Genomic DNA, 17,595 nt, shown 5'->3' on the forward strand with positions numbered 1-17,595 from the left:
CTATAACTAGCTACTCTTAGTTCTTCTTTAGTTTTTCTACCGAAAAAAACAATTTCGTCAACCGACTTCAAAAAAAAGGAGGAGGTTCTCAATTTCACTGTATATATAATTAAAATATTTGATTTTGTTACATCATAACTTTCGATTTGGTCAAACAATTTTGATGGTTCAAATTTTGTCTAGTTCTGACAATTTGAATACCTATTTGTGACTATTATATTTGGTCGGATTCGTGCTAAAAATTGCACATTTATCAGAAAGTAATAATGAAAATTAAAAAAAACACTCTTGTTTTATTCAGTTTTACCTACCCTACCCATTACCCTACATTTCATTAAAAAGTACGTAGATCTACGAACTTTTCCTATAACTAACTATATAAATCAACGTAATTTTTAAAATCCGAGTTGGCAACATTGACCACAGGTCAAGTAGAAATGAAACACTACCAACGTTCCACTGTGGAATCCACTGAAAGGGTCTGTGAAAGCTTGTACAATGTTCAGTTGAAGTTTCAAGATTGTACTTTTAAAATTGAGACAGTATTTTTAAAATTTAAAATATTGATGTTTACAAACACTCAATTCTGTAGTATGGTTATTACTTATTAGACTTACTTTGTAGCTCGCGTAGCTTTAAAGAAGACTCAATGAGTAACCGACTGAATTTTTGGTTTATTAAAACAGGTGAATCGTATATGTATCATTTAATCTTATTAGTTATTTTAGAATTCGTCAGCTTTATGTTAATATGTAAAAGTTGGCAAACATTTGTTATAAAATATTTAATTATGTTAATCAATTGTCAATAATTACAACTGTATTTTTTTCAGCTCACTACTTGTTTTACCTACAAATCATACATACAATGTATAATCTTAGTTTGTCAGAATACAATTTGGTAAAAGCTAGACACAAATTTTATTTGAAAAAGTTGATTTTCTATAGAAAAAAGTTTCTTTTATTTGGGGCATCTCTGGCAATTTTACTTTACAATGATATAAAGTTATTTGATCAAGATTTTGTTGTAATATTTATAGCATACTTTATTATGAAATATGAAAAATTGGTATGTAAATATATTAATTTTTAATAACATGCATCTGCAGTACAGTTCTTCTTTCAGCGCAAAAATATATATATATCTTTTTTGAGGAAATTATTTAATGAGTCATTTTTCCTCTTGAATCTTCAGTATATATTTTTCCAAAAAGCAAGGCTTAGTATTTTATGTTCTAATAGCTTTCCAAGGTAACAAAAGCATAAATATTGTATATTTGTTATTTATTCAAACTTTTTAATGTAGTAATTTTTTATCAATGCCCCTTGAATTTTTAAAAAGTACATATATAACTTTACAGGAAAAATCTACAATCAACTATGGAGTTGGTATGGCATGTAGCTTCTATGAAGGTTACTTAGCCCATATTATTCCCAGTAACGGTGCAGGTTTTATTGGTTTTGAGGAAAATATCCGAAACTATGAAAACAGCCAGGGGGGTGTTGTATTTCCTGTGAAGAAACTGTTCTTAGTAATAACAAAGTCTTTGTATTGTCCACCTGATCTTAAAGAGTTCAACAAAAAGGACCCTAGCTTACCATATATGGAAGCTTGCCAGGTAATAGATGTAGAATGTAGAAAATATACACTAACCCTCTATTAAAAATATAACACACCAGTATTGTGTGTATCAAAATGTCGCATTATTCATCAACTTAATATTTTTTTTAATTTCTATGGATTTATATTATGTATTGATTATATGAAGTAATTTACTATTTAACCTTCGTGATCATTCTAGTTACTGTGCAGGAAACACCAAAATAATGAAGATTATACTGGACCATTGTTTATAATAGTAACATAAATAACATCCTTTACAACTGACATTGTTATATGCATTACATTGTTGTACACAAAAATTTTAAATGATTACTAGTTTGAATTACAATGAATAGGTAATTGAGTATTAAAGCAACTTAACAGTTGAGTTTCAAAGCAAGCAAGAACTTTTAAAAGCTGTTTCATTACCATGGGCATGTGACACTCGTAATCACTCAAACTCAATCAAATTATATCCACTAACAATAAGTCCACCAATTGCTCTTCAAGTTTATTTTTTTGTGTAAAGTAGTTCCCCGATAACGCGGTAGACCTGACCGCGTTGTAGTAGTATTCTCATAAAAGCGTTTTTTTGAATAATGGACGAAAAACGAATTTCCTAAAGTTATTTAGTTTAATTTTATACCACCACAATTGAAAATTGCGTTATATGAAATCGCGTTATAGGGGAAATTCCTGTACTTATTAATAAATAAAGAAAATATAAATTAATTTATATAAAACTTATTTCAGTCTTTGGAAGACGTGCAGAAAGACCAGGCCGGTGTAAAGAACCGCATATACAGAAACAGTGCTTATAAAATTCACCGAGCAGGAACCGATCCCGTGTACCTTGCCGTGGAGTGCGCTACACCACTACACACACTGCACAAAGTTCTTATGAACCGGACTATCTATGAAGGTGATATCACTTTCTGAGTTTTGTCACGATTAGACATTATAATTAGAATATCATTTTGCACGATGCGGTAATTCAAGATCTGTGAAAATTATTTTTGACGTTTGGTAACTTGGTACATGTAAGCTTAAGAGAGACGATAGTTCTAAAACAAATGTCTTGAGCTGAATATGCTTGACTCATATAGATAGTATCTAACATATATTTCTCTATTTTAGAGCTGGGTAGCATAGATGCGGAAGAAGTAGTGTCTGATTTCTGTGAAACCCTTCAGACTATTATGAGGAAGACTCCTGAGTGCAGGGGCAAATGCGAGCTGGTCTATTATGACGGTGGGGACATATTTTGTGTTCAGTTAAAGACTGAAAAATCTATTCATGTTGTCCACAGAGCCATAAATAATTTGCTTTTGTTTCAGACGAGGACCCAAACCAGAATTTAGCGGAAATTCTTCTTAAGAGGATCGAATCTTTAAGAAATATGTCACTGTAGTAAATGTGATTCATATTTTAACATAGGAATACTTATTTTTTTTTTCATTATTGTGTTCATTTTAATTTTGTTCTAGTTCTTTTGTTTTATGATAGCTTTTTTATAGTCATACATTTTTATCTAAATAGGAATCATGTTATTTTTTATTTGATTAAACTTAAAGTACATCTATAGCTGCTAGCTATAGCTTTAAAAATTTGTTAAATGGTTTTAACGTAATGAGAAAATTATTAATAATAATTATTTTATGTTTTTATTAAATATATTTTATACGAAATAAATAAATACTCTTTCAATAACTGTGTGCCAATGAGTGTAACAGTGTATTTTATCAGTCGTTCAAAAGATTCACACTTGCGGCTTATGTATATATTTATGTTAAATCACTTTCATAATATACCTGCCGCAGTACCGCCGCCAACCCACGTAGAGGATGCATATTGGCTAAAGCTACACTATGTATGATTGTATGACTACAGCATTAGTTTTTGATTAAAGTCGTTCCGCTTGGGGAGTTGGCCCTTAGTAGTTGTTAAATGTGGCTTTTGGTGAAATCAATTGAACCGCGAATTGAGGTCGGCGGTTGCGGTTTTTTTGTATAGAGATGTTTAAAAGAAAAAATTTGTTCGAAGCCGGGTAACAAATGACTTTAACCAACACGTAATTAGGAGTAGAGGAGTTGCGACGCTAACGAAAATAAACTTGGCTTATCCGAGAGTTCATAAATCTAAATGACACTTATGTTATTTGACATTATCGAAAACGAGACTCTTAAAATACAATTTATAAGTGTGGTAAAAAATAAAGGGCATAAAGTGTGCGATGATTGTTTACATTTGTTTACGCTTCTAATTATTAACTAAAATACATATATATGTAACTTAACTAATGTCGGGTCACATAACTCGCGTCTGCTTTTGTTTTTCGTGCGGCCGGAAATTGTAACAGTGTTGAATTCCGGCCGAGGTACGAAGCAAATAGCTTATAGTTATAGTTCGGCGAAGCAATTAAATTTGATTGTTTAAAAATGTTACGGAGTTGGCGGATTGTTATCGCTAGTGTAATGTTTCTGTCAGCGAGTTATTACTTTTAAGGGGCCCTCATGTTACTCAATACTCAAGCTCGTATCTTATATGCGAACATTTAACGAATTCAGATTCGTCTATATTGTTGGTGGGGTTTTGGATCGAAACAAGTCTCCTGGCAGTCTGAGGCTAGTTTCACATAAAAATTGTATGGGTCTTCACCCAGATGTAGTTTTACTGCCAAGTGCATACCTAAAAGTGGCAATTCTTGCATCCATTGCGTACTTTGGGTGCACTTCGTCGTATAATGTTTTATGTAATGGGCCGTCGTAACGAGAGATCCAATTTTCTATGAATTACCGTGCTTACTGTCTCAGCAGTTATTTCTTTTACCTCGGGTCATTTCAATTTCATTTCAAAGATATAGTAACGTACTAAGTTACTATATCTTTGAAAGGCGTACATGTTAGTAGAAACGATTTCCAGTGTGACTAAAATCACCTAAACGCGTGATTGTATGATGCTGTATTTTACTATTTGTCATAGTATGAAATTTTTAATAATTTTTTTATGTCAGTGTTCACTAGACCAAAAGCACTTTGTTTAACAATATTTCTTGAAACTCCGACGGTGGCGTGACTTCGTTCTCATGTAATGATGTTTTGTGCTTACTGCTAGGTATTAGATACCTCCCTACGTAGATTTGATAGCGTGTTCCGAAAACTGTGTCGGTAAAAGAGGGTTTGATATTATTCGTAGAAGTTTGCTAATTATTTTTATATTAGAATGAGGCATTGTTATGAGTTTAAACTGGAGAGTTTATTATTTTATTGTATATAATATAGATATGTACTTAACTACAAAATTGTGAAATAAAACCTTTGATAATTGATTATTAGATGGGATCGTTTTTTAGGTTCACTTAACATCCCCTTAGAAAATTTGACACACTCGATGAATTTGTTTTTTTAATTTTCAACACTTACGTAGGACCTCCCCCACCATGCAAACAATCAGATTAACAAACGTACATTATTAAAAATACGTAGGACATGAGCCTATCAATATCTGACGCACTCGAATATGTCCATGGCACAGCTTTTTTTTACATTTTTGAAAGTCTATAGGCGATCCCCCTACCGATGAAAAGGTGTACATTAAATAACATTTTTTTCTTATGATATGGATTACTTATCAGAATATCTCAGAGTATCTAAGCTTCGCAACTCAATAGGTCTCTATAAAGCTGGAGTAAATCCCTATTTAGCATCGTGGGCTCCCCTACTATAGACTCTAGTCACTCGACGAAGCTGCGAAGCTACGCCATAATATTGCATATTATAATATTTTTTTAAATAATCTCGCGCTATGATGATCCGGTCAAGGATGAGACTTGTTTTGCTGAAGAATTTTGCAATGGTGTAATGTGTACGTTGTATGATAAAATTTTACATAGGTATTGTTTGTTAAAAAGATGCCTCACATAAATATTATGCAATTTGTTGACTTTCCGACAGGCGTGACCAATTAACGCCAAACGAATATACGTATGAAAGTGGTCCATCCCATAGAATTAAAAAGTTTTTTCACGCGTTAAAAAAATGTAAGTTTATATCTAATATTTTAGATTATTTAGATCTATTATTTATAAGTATAACTTTATAGACATTCATTTGTATGACTTTTAGAGGTTTCCGTCAAAAATAAAAAAAATATTTATTTATTTCTTCTTAAGTTGTCATGTCATGTCCAAGTTACATTATTCGTTATCTGATTTTGAGTTCAGTCCATTTTCACAAAATGTTTTTTACAATAGCGATTAGTTCAGTTTAGAACCTAAGCGCTTATATAATTAAAGTTAGCTTCGAAATTAATAGCCGAAAATTATTTTAAATCGGATTACTACTAACATGCATAACTTGCATGTCAATTGTCACCGTCATATAGTGAGACAGCATGGTTGGACTTTGACAAAAAGTTGACATAGTAAAAGTCAAAACAAACGCACATGTAATTTAGAACCGATAGTTTTTATTAAAATATTTAACATTTTTCGTATGTTATACTATTGCAAAGTTTGTGGATAAAATATTAAAAAATGGGTAAAAGAAAATATAAAGACGATGAGGAATCCACTAAAATACCTAAAATATCAAGCGATAAAGAGGAAGAAAACGGACAACCTCAACCGGAACAAAACTTAAAATTTCAACCTAAGTTTGATATTAAACATTTTCGAAAAGAATTAGCAGAAAAACAGGGCCAAACCATGGGTTAGCGTTTGTATTGATGATTATTTTCCTAGACTCTACTTTCTTGTCGCATCCAAAATAAAACTATATACCTGAATCAATCCCAGGATGCAACCAAATACTTTCAACTTTCTCAGTGGTAAAATGTAACAAAAATTATAACTATTTTTGTTAAATTTTATTATCTAATAGAGAATAAGGTGTGACTGATACATACTGGTAAAAGTAGTAACCTTCCAAATAAAAGTTAATAATTTGATTTTCTTATTGCTTTAAGTTTTATATTAAACTTTCTTTTTATATTTGTACTTTATTCCAGCTATTGCTGGAAAAAAAGGAACAAAAGAATTACCTATATATTAATAGTTTTTTTTGTATAAATTAATTGAATTTATTTTAACATTACTAATGTAAAATTTTCAGCTTTAACTCAATTTCTGCAAGTGTGCCTGAACCCTGACAGTGATATGGATTACTTAGCAGAATATCTCAGAGTTGGTGGCAATTCACATGAAATATTGAGACAAATATCTTCAGAAAATAAGAAAAATTTGTCTTTGGCTACACCAACATTCCATATTTTTCACCTCTTAATTCTCAAGGTACAATCCTCTATGCCACACATGATAACAATTACAGAAGAAGCTTGTCGCTATTTTCTCAACACTTTTATCCCAACTGTTGAGATAATGATTAGTGAAAATTCTGGACCACGACATAGGAAAATAATTTTAAATCTTTTGACATCTATGGTCACTCTCAGCTCAGATTTAGGTGTTGAAGTTCTTAATCAAGTACCATTAACACCTAAACATCTTCAGTATATAGTGGAGAAACCTAATTATAAAGAAAAAGACAATGTACGAACTGCATTTGTACATTTTATGACATCATTTCTTGTTGACTGTCATTTGCCACTAATTAAGGCTCTATTAGAGAAACAAGGTCTTCTTCCATTGGTCATTCCTGGTTTAATACAAGATGAGTCTGATGCGGTACTTATGTTTTTAAGTATCTTGAAAAAAAATGTCATAGACAATCCTTTGATATCAAAAACACTGAAGTTAAAAACATTTAATCATCAAGTTCTACATAATTTATTTAAAATATTTAGTTGGAAGGGACCTCCAGAGTTAAGTGTTGAAGCAAAAAATGAGGTACGACCTGAAATAATGGTGTTGCTGTCTAATATAATTACAACATTATTTACTTCACACAAGCTTGGTTTATACTTTGTTGATACCTATTTTGGAACAGGCGACACAAATAAAAATCAAAACTTGTATAAAGCTATGTTAAGTTTAAAAAGACCCTGGGAGAATAGTTACGAATGTGACACAGTACTAGAAATTATCTATAAATGTCCAGACTTACATAGAGCCATTATACATGTCATTGAGCAAAGTTTTGAACCACAACATTCACCCATATGGGAGAGAACTACGGAATTCACTATTAAGCTTTTAGACAAATTGAAACCGGAGGATATGTTGCCAAGGCTATATAATTTAAATACAATGCAAACAGTCAATTTTATTAGGTTTATAACACTACCTGTGCCCTTATTGAAGTTCATTCATGCAAATTTTGGCAAAGATCATACCATTTCTTTATATTGTATTAAAGTATTAGTAAAAATGCTAAATTCACTAAAAAAATACATGACAATACTTAACTTGCGAGAAGCGCAAGAGATACTTGTTGAAATGAGAAGTAAACTCGAGTATTTCATACCTAAACATGTTCCAGTTCCAAGCTCTATAATTTCATTAATAAATGATATAACAAATGGTATAGCAGGAGCAGAATCGTCTCAAGATTATAAATTACCAAGGGTTGACACATCGGATTCTCTCTTGGGATTAATAGACACATTGCTATTATATAATTACGTACATCCTTCATTTTTCGAGTCATTGGAGAGTAGTATAGATATGAAAACAATATTAGATTTTACAAAAACTTTACGAGAAGGGCAAGTACCGTTGCTGAAGTTTAAAGTCGTATCATTGTGGCTGACTTTGGATCAATCTGCCCTTTCCTTGAAAAACCCAATGTTTAAGGACCTATTTCTCATTATGTTAGAAGTATTTACATCCGAAGAAAGAAATATATGGATGGAGGCTAAAGATACATTGCAAGAATTTCTCAAACAAACAGAAATATATGAATCAGATGAAGATGAAATACAATTATTGTTGTATTCTTTAAGAAAATCTAAAGTTGAGCCAATATCCTTGGTGGCGGACATAGTGGAATATGTTATGCAGAATAAGAAGGACCTCATAGAATACATGCGAAATCAGATGATTAATTTTGAAATTGTGGATGAAGATACGGCATCTAATTTGGATAAACTGTTCACAGATCTAATGAACAATCATAACACTGAGGACAGTATGTTCTTGGAAAACAAAATGCCTTCACCATTTATAATTGGTAGCATACAGTTTATCCAAGGCAACAAAGAAGCCAAGAAGAGTTTAAAAAGCTTCCTTTCATTATACATTGCTAATTTAATGCATTGCAACTATTCTCCTGAATTGTCTGAAGTTCTAATTGGTGACTCAAAATTAGAAGTCAGAAGCTATGTCACTGCTTGCATGCTAAATCTGATTGAGTTACCCGACTCTATTGCTAAAGATGATGTCCTATTAAAGTTATCAGAATCAATTGTCAATGATGACATGGTTGACTTTAAAAGTATCTTACAATTTATAGAAGATGGCTCCGAAGATAATTATGATTTGATAATTAGTGATAAATATTATAAAATACTACCTCAACATTCTATTGATGAATCAGGATTGTTCATGTGGGCCAAATATTTAATGTTCTGTATAGTGAGACTCTCAAAAGCAGATCAATTGACAGAAATTAATATGCACAAGATCACTCATTATTTTCAAATTATTATTGCTACTGGGAGGCAGCAACATTTATTAATCACTTGCCGAAGAATATTGTTGAATTTGTTTAAGAATGCTCATTTTTTAAGAATGTTTAAGGCCGTGGACATGACTAAAAAGTCTTACATCTTGACAACTGAGTTTATGCTGCAAATGATTGTTCAAAATAAAGATATAATCAGTTACCTTGACAAAAACCACTACATTTTAAAGTCTTATCAGCAAAAAACTTACACAGAGATAATTAAAGCATTTGTCAAAATTAATAAAAGGAAGAATATTAAAAGCGACCATACAATCAGAGTCTTAGAAGTTGTCGGCTTTTCTAAGGAAAATGATAATCACATTTTTGAAAAGATCTTTGAAGCAGATTTAGAATCATGTGTCAATGATGACAAAGAACCGACCCTCATTGTGGAGGTTCTGAGAATCTTAATAAATAAATATTCTCAAAGCATATCGTTAGATCTAAACCCAGAGGTAGTCGTAAAAACAATAACATTATATTGCAATCTGATCGCCAACAAAGCGTTAGCTGCAAATGCAACTCAACTAGAAACGGCCCTCGCCACTTATTTTGAGAACAAACCTCATCAGGCTTCACTTATTACGGACGAAGTATTCAAAAAGTTTTTCAATGCCTATGCGATACGAAAAACTACGGCAAATTTGGCTGCAATAATCTTAAGACTTAATGGAAAATTGCATAAAGTTTTTTCCGATGAGGTAAACAGAGAAGAAATATTAAATCAAAGAGAACTCACATTGCCACTCGCCAATGAAGTTTTTTCAAATCACCAATTTCTTAACGAACATCCAGAATTTTTAGTTAAATTATACAATGAATATAAGACCAATATAAATAAATATCTAGAAAAACCACATAAAGCTGGACAAGTTTATGTGCAAAATTGGAAATTGTTAAGAAAACTTGTGACTGAATGTATGACAAAGGAAGATTGCCAAAAACTGTTTTCGAAGATCAACAAGTTTGAACTACTGGATGCCAATCACGTGCAGATTGTTCAAACCGCTTTGTTGAAATTATACATTATCGACGGCGAAGAAAAGCACGAATATTTCTGCAATTACATCTTATCTATGCTTCATGTAATGGTGACGTGTTTCAAAGATGAAAAACTTGAAAATTTAGACACAGCCGTCTCCCTTGTTTATACTACTACACAAATTAGTAACATAAAAATAAGCGAAAATAAAGGCGACTTGAAAAAAATTGTAGATAGCGCGATTTGGAAAAACTTTTGCAAAAGTGTTTTGAAGCATAGCTTAAAAGTTAAAACTGCCGATCAGGCCAATGTCCTAGGTCCCAAACTTTTATGTCTCTTAACAACATTGATCAAGATGTTATACCCACCGGATCATACGGAGATCGTAGATATATTCGACATGTTGACATCCCATTCGGAGTTTCTGAATGTCATGTTGAGTCATCACAGCTTGGATATCAAATCTAGACTGTTGCAACTTCTCTTCTGCCTGATCACATCGAATAAAACTATCATGAAGCCCCAACAGATACCAGTATTTCTGAGCGCATACCACGGCACTAAGAATCCTTCCGATAGATTGATCCTGTGTATTCTAGAGTTTTATGAGAGCAACGGTCTACCCGTAAACGAATACAAACCGTACGTCTGGGGAGACTCGGCGGCGAACTACTATGCGGTACGAAAGAAACGTACGGCTTCACTGTGGAGCCACCCGACACCGAATCAAGTGTTAAACCTTCTCGATAGAGAAATTATAGAAAGGACAATTAGAAATTTTCCAGTGAATCAAAAATTAGATTACTATTATGAATTACCAGATAATTGCGAAACCATTAAACGCACGTCGGCCAAAACGTTTATAGAATATGATCGAAAACAGAAAATAAAAATCAACAACAAAACTCAGGATAACGAGGCGGTAATCGAAGTTGCACTGAGAAAGAACGAATATAACAAGGTGTTGCAACAATTTAAGGAAAGAGATGCGCTGACCACGTCTCAGCAGGATGACGACGATGATATCTATGACCCCGCCTTCCTGTTTCCCCTTTTGAGTCACTTACTGGCTCCTGGATCCATGGCCTCGTGCTTTAAGGTGATGAGAACTGGTCTTCTATCGGTGACGCTGATGGCTCTCAGCTCATCGTGCCCCTTGATGCGCGCCGCCGCTTACCACGTATTGCATAGGTTCTGCTCGCTTTTGGAGTTAGAAACGTAAGATATACTATAAATATATACACATAATATTTGTTTCAAAGCTAATTTCTGAATTATTCTTTATTTTAAATATTAATATTTCAGGAGGCACAAAAACGACAAGCTGCTCTTGACCGATTTCGTGACGACGCTCCGGCAGAGCATCGCGTCGATCCTCAAAGACGCGCCGAAAGAGGACGGAATTCCGGGAGATTTCAAAAATCCTAGACTACCCTCGGTCGGCGCTCTGTACTTGGCCAGGGCTCTGACGGTGTGCACGGCTCCCTCGGAGCCTCTGTACAAACCGGTCAACAACTTCCTAATAGCCAAGCGACACGTAGACCTCACGATCGTCCCCGATTTTCTCAGTCTCTTCCACGACAACGAAATCGAATGTGTCGAACGGAGGCTGTGGATCCTGAGCGTGATGAGCCACGGCATCAAGACGATGAAGGACGTCATCGTCATCTTCAAGAGCATGTGCATCAAAATGCTTATGGACTTTTACTCGACCGTTCTGTGCGATAGGAGGACCAAAGCGCAAATAATTAGCGTCTTCCACTCCATCGTTTCCATCCCGCGAGCGCTCGAAATATTGGTCGAGGGTCACGGGCTCCTGACCTGGCTCCACTCGATTATCTGGTGCTTGCGAAGAGACGACAAAATCGTCGTCCGAGAAATTCTCAATATTCTCAAGGCCGTCATAGTGAGCGTGAACGTCAACGCGTTCGGGAAACAAATTAAGCTCAATCTCGGCGACGTCAAGGTGAAGGGCGACGAGGAGTACGAGCTTCTGAGTATTGTTTACGACTTGTTGAACTTCGTCGACGAGTCGGACGTCGACGAAGTGACGACGTATCTCGGACTGTACAACGCCATCTCGAAACGGACGATCAAGTTCTTGACGAAGCGTCAGATTACGAATGTCTTTAATAGGTGCAGCCGGAAATTCAAAGACGAGGAGGGCGTGAAACTGATAATGCAAGGGGTTCAAGCGGAAAATTCTCAAATGCTGAGATCTAAAATTGTTGAGAATTCAAATTGTTTAGTGAGAGAGTTACATTTGTTGTCCGTTAGTTATATATCTTAAATTAATGTAAATAATTGTAGGTACATTCTGTTGCTAAATAATAAATTTTCTATATTAAGACTTGTTTCGTTTTCATGGCACTCTTTAGTTAGATTAGGTTTAAATATTTATAGTCTGTATCTTTGATAGGAGAAAAAAGAAAAAGAATTCATAAGATTACGGAAAATATTATGTCGTGTTAACGTCGGGATATAATCGGATTTTGAGGTAAACTTGAAGACTTATCTTTACGCTTGTCGTTTGTGAGCGGATGCAATTACGTGGCCTGTCATTCAGCTGTTGCTATTGATAAGATGTCTCTTGTGACGGCCGATTATAAGATTCTTATTTCATAGGAATTTTTATAATGCAAAGGTAGTAAAATATCTAAATAACAATGCACTATTCAATAAATACTTTAAATAAATAATTATAAATCAGTGGCGCCAAAACCTCTTTTTAGGTCTAGGCCTCAGATTTCTGTATCTGTTTCTTGATCATTTGTCAATCTGATAGACATGGAGATGATCAGCACTTTTGAGTCTTAGACCAACAATGTATACGTTAAGTCTACATAAACAAATTAACTGTGATAAACAAACGATGGTGCATCTCGATCGATTTAGTTAGTCTTTAATCTTTATAGTCGAATCACAATAAAAAATACGGTACAATTACCAATCTATGAAATAAAAATTACGGCTCTTCGCATGTAAACACTCTGTATCTCAAATATGTTGAATAAATTTCTATAAGCGTAACATAAATAGCAGTTTCATCAGTAATTGATATTTACCATAGACAGGGCTTGGGCAATAAATAAAATCCTATCTATTATGGGTGTAATTTCGCCGTCAACACCGCAATCAAGATTGTTGCTAGCTAATATATAACCGATGTGAACCTATCGTCTTTACTCGTAACAAATAACCAGAATCAATGAAATTTGTACACACCTAAGATGCATCCTTACAAACAGGTAGAAGATTTTCCGTTTAAAAACACCCTTTGTCGCTACTGCACTCATCGAAAACACTGCCTTTAAAGCCTCAGCTAGCATTGAAATACGTACTAGGGGTTGATAAATCGAATGTTGTTCAGTTGCGCGGTCATTTGGAAGGACAGGCAAGGGGTGACGGTGCTGATATTTCGGAGCATCGCCTGCAACTTTATGAAGCGCAAATTCGCCCCCACGTGGAGTACTTTTTCTCCTCTGGGCGACCCAGTACCAGCTCCTTCCGCTTCATTTTATTCAATAACTAGCGACCCGCCCCGTCTTCGCACGGGTGCAATGCTGGTACTAAATACACTGCAGAAAATCTGTGATCGTTGTATATAAAAATGTGGGGTATCCATAAGATTTAAGCATACAAAGGGATATAGGGACAGAGAAAGCGACTTTGTTTTATAATATTATGTAGTGAAGTGCGATTCAAATCGTCGATGACCAGTCACTTTTCGAGCAGCTTGATCCCTTGGCATTGCGTACTTTACACTCTGCGTCTTTAACCGCAATTACCCTGGACAGTGTTCAAAAGAGTTGTTGTTCGGACTGCAGCTGAGTTTCAGGAATGCAAGGAATGCTTTAGATCTTGTCGGATTTAAAATTTCCTGCGAAGTGTAATGTTGCAAGAATATCCCCAGGCGAAAGTAAGAATAAGAATAAAAACTAAAGTTAGGTAGGCTTAGGTTCCTGTAAGTGTAAGTCTATTGATAGTCTGAAATTCCACGAGTTTTATTTATTTATGAAGTCCGACGCACAAAATGATCAAGACAATAATAAATTTTTCTCATGTCCTCATATAAGTACGACATAAGACACGCTATTACCAAAGATTTTTACATTTATTTTTAAATATCTCGATATATAGGTTAAAAATACTATAACTCCCAATATGGAGTGAAGATAATTCATGTGAAATAAGTCGTTATCCTTCGATAATGTTTGTATCGCAATCAATAAAGCTGGTTTTGTCACGATCTGAGAACAGAATCACGAAGTCTGTGTTTTCAAAGCTCGCTAAGTGTTATGTCCTATGTAGGATAAACCTCATAATGAACTCGAAGTAGAAACGTAAATCGGGGTTATATCACAATTTTCTTTATTATACCTAATCACAATTCCATGTTGTCACGCACCCAGTTTTATCCTAAATTTTTATCGCTTTTGACATAAAATCTTACTAACGGGATCTCGGACAAAACTCAATGATAACTGCTAGCGAGCGCTGTGTGGATGATTTAAATTAAGATACGACATTATTTTATAGAAAATTATTGATTGATCCTACGAGATCACGACCTTGCATTATTGTGATGTTTGTATTTTTTCAACCAAATAATTTATAAAGTAGAAAATTATATAAATTATATATGTATCATTTTAAGCAAAGTTACAATCACGTCGACTTTTTGTCCCCCGTTGACGCATAGATATAACCTAATTGTAGGTAACCACGATCAACCACAAATTTAAAGCTTGTTAGTCTCTGCTAAGCGTACAAATGAATCCAGCGGCAGTGGCAGAGATTACATCTGATCAGATTTTTTGACCTTTTAAAAACGATCTAACGTTTATTAAGCTAGCTTAGTCATTAATAATGTGTGTGTAAATAAATTTCATTTTATCCGTCTGATAGTACAAAAAACTATGATTTACAAACAATACTTAAGTTTAAACTTTTGAATTGCGGAGACATGAAAGAAAATTAACAATAAATGCAGAACCAGTCACGTTCCGAGTTAAGAGTGAGCTGACTTAGTAATTTTATATTATTTGTAAGGAAAGACACGCAAGGAAGCCCCACTGGCGATGTTTGAACACAGTTTGTGAAACTACAACTATTTTGAATTTAATAAGAAATAATATTAATCAATATTAACTAAATGATGCGTAAGTCTCCGACTGTTTCGTTTTTAAACAAAATTCTCACGATTTACCATAAACATTGGAGCAAGGTTTAAAAGGCCTTTATAAAAAAACAACAATTTGAATTTATTATTTTAGTTGGATCTATTCTTTAGATTTATTTATTGATAATTAAATACCTCAACGGTATGTTTTTATAATTAATTTGACTTGGTGTTGAATATTTAATCGCATTATCTCGGGACGCGTCGAGTCGGGACACTTCACACTTCTGCGCAGGATTATCGACAAGCTTCGAAAGCTGACGAGTGATCGATAAAGTTCAACGGCTCCTAAAAAAGCGAAAATTATTTCCTGTGGTTCGTTAAATCACGTGACAACGTCTTATAATTCGATGGAGCCGGATGTACGCACGAAAAACATGAGGTTTTCAGGCTTGAAGTGCAAGCGAGAGCGCGGTACGAGCGACCAAGAGGCACAATTGGACCCCGCGTTCGGCAGCGTTTTTTTTTTAAATTGACATAATTGTATTAATCCGTACAAATAAATGTAACTTGATCAATTTAATTTTATTTTTATCTATTATAATTACGTATATCCATACAAAATATTGATTTTTATCATATTTTTATAATCATAGAAATTTGTTAAATGATTCGGTTAAAATAATAGAAAACCTTGTCACAAAGGCAGTAGGTACTTCAATAAATTTCCTCCAGGCACTGCAACAATAGCATAAGCTTAAAGAAAGAAACTCGTAGTCAACCCGATAATGGGCGAGCTATAATGAACGTGGAATATTATAATCAAGTTTTAATTATTAATTCAAAATAAAATAGTCGTTAACAACAGGCTTAATGGCCCAAGCTTCAATATCACATTACGCAAGATACCACGCGACCACGAACCGTGAGGTATGTTGCAAAAACCACACATTCTCATTTTTCACATACCATATTGGGGGCAAACTTAAGTAAACGATATTGTGATAAACAAAACTTTTATAGATTTAGAAACGTATATTTTAATAATGTGTGAATCACAAAGGAGTCTTATTATATTATTAAAATTATTTTAATTGACGTCAAATCTTACAGGTCTTAATTAGTTTGCAAAGGATAATATATATCACACATAACACGAATGGAGGTTGATTCTAATAAATTATATTTAATCAGGAATCAAACTCCATTCCAATTAAATATAATAATTTAGAAGCCAATAAAACAATCACATTTTCGATGGCGTACTACAAGGTTATAGGCCCATCGATGACAGTTAGAAGTATGATTAGACGATCCTAGAATAAATTTGTCTAGCCTTCATTCTATGTATAAAATACACTTTTTAAATATAAAACCCTATAGAATTCACAAGATACTAAGATGGGTCTATCTTAGTATCTTTTACATCACATAAAATTTAATGGACGAATAAATTGATGTTCACGTACAAATTATAGCAGTCTTGTTAATGAATTTTACGATATATTGAAAAATATATGTTGTAAATCATAGGCCGATGTATATTTTACAACAAGTAGCCGATAAGTTGTCGATGGTTTATTACTTGAATAATTTACTTGGAATTCGGCCTGAGCAATACGTAGGTAGTAAACAAATACTTTCACAAGACAAATCGCATTTTACGCGATAAATTAGCACAATTGTAATACTAATTAATAAAAGACAAGAGATGTAGTGCTTTTTTGGAATTTTGTGATACTTACTCTCGTAAATTTTCAATAATTTTCGCCTATTCATATTCAATATGAAGGATAGTACTAGGTACTATTTAAACCTTATCAAAAAATTCGAATTTGCCTATATTCTATAGTCTCATATCTTCGCTGAGTTCTTAATATATCAGTGTATTTAAGTCGGTATTAACACTTTTTGTAACTAATAAGGCTGAAATTAAATTCCCATTCATTGCCTTTTACAGCAATTCAGAACGTGTCATAAACTGCAATACAGGCTCACTACACACGATATCGTATTAGTTCTTAAAGAAAAAAAGTCTCCGTAATATAGGTTCTAGATTTCTGGCGAAAATATATGTCTCATTATATACATATATATATAAGGAATATAACTTGATTATGCGTATAAATAAAAAGGAGTTATTTTAAGGACTCATTGCTATTAACTCAATAATTCTAAATAATTCCGGAAGCTGGTGCGGAAACTATTCAAATAAACAAACATTATATTATGACTAAGGCTGTAGTATGCACAATCACCCTTATTTT

General features: G+C 33.6%; 2 protein-coding genes across 3 annotated transcripts; both read left to right on the forward strand.

The window, feature by feature from the left end:
- The first annotated feature begins 529 nt into the window (after positions 1–529).
- On the forward strand, positions 530–3,117 carry LOC110999129 (stimulator of interferon genes protein). Of its 2 annotated transcripts, XM_022268048.2 has the most exons (6): positions 530–686; positions 833–1,068; positions 1,361–1,618; positions 2,356–2,524; positions 2,740–2,853; positions 2,940–3,116. In XM_022268048.2, the coding sequence occupies exons 1-6, from the start codon at positions 650–652 to the stop codon at positions 3,011–3,013; spliced, it is 888 nt and encodes a 295-aa protein (XP_022123740.2). In that variant the 5' UTR covers positions 530–649; the 3' UTR covers positions 3,014–3,116. The 2 variants fall into 2 exon arrangements, with proteins under 2 accessions (XP_022123740.2, XP_045488869.1); XM_045632913.1 differs by lacking the exon at positions 530–686 and having other exon boundaries at positions 2,940–3,117.
- A 2,912-nt stretch (positions 3,118–6,029) lies between these two features.
- LOC110999111 lies at positions 6,030–12,556 on the forward strand. The gene is made up of 3 exons (XM_022268023.2): positions 6,030–6,311; positions 6,714–11,424; positions 11,512–12,556. Exons 1-3 carry the CDS (start codon positions 6,137–6,139, stop codon positions 12,494–12,496), a joined length of 5,871 nt encoding a protein of 1,956 aa, XP_022123715.2. The 5' UTR covers positions 6,030–6,136; the 3' UTR covers positions 12,497–12,556.
- The last annotated feature ends 5,039 nt before the right edge of the window (positions 12,557–17,595 follow it).

Source organism: Pieris rapae, chromosome 21 (genome assembly GCF_905147795.1).
Source record: "Pieris rapae chromosome 21, ilPieRapa1.1, whole genome shotgun sequence".
NCBI classification, from domain to species: domain Eukaryota; kingdom Metazoa; phylum Arthropoda; class Insecta; order Lepidoptera; family Pieridae; genus Pieris; species Pieris rapae.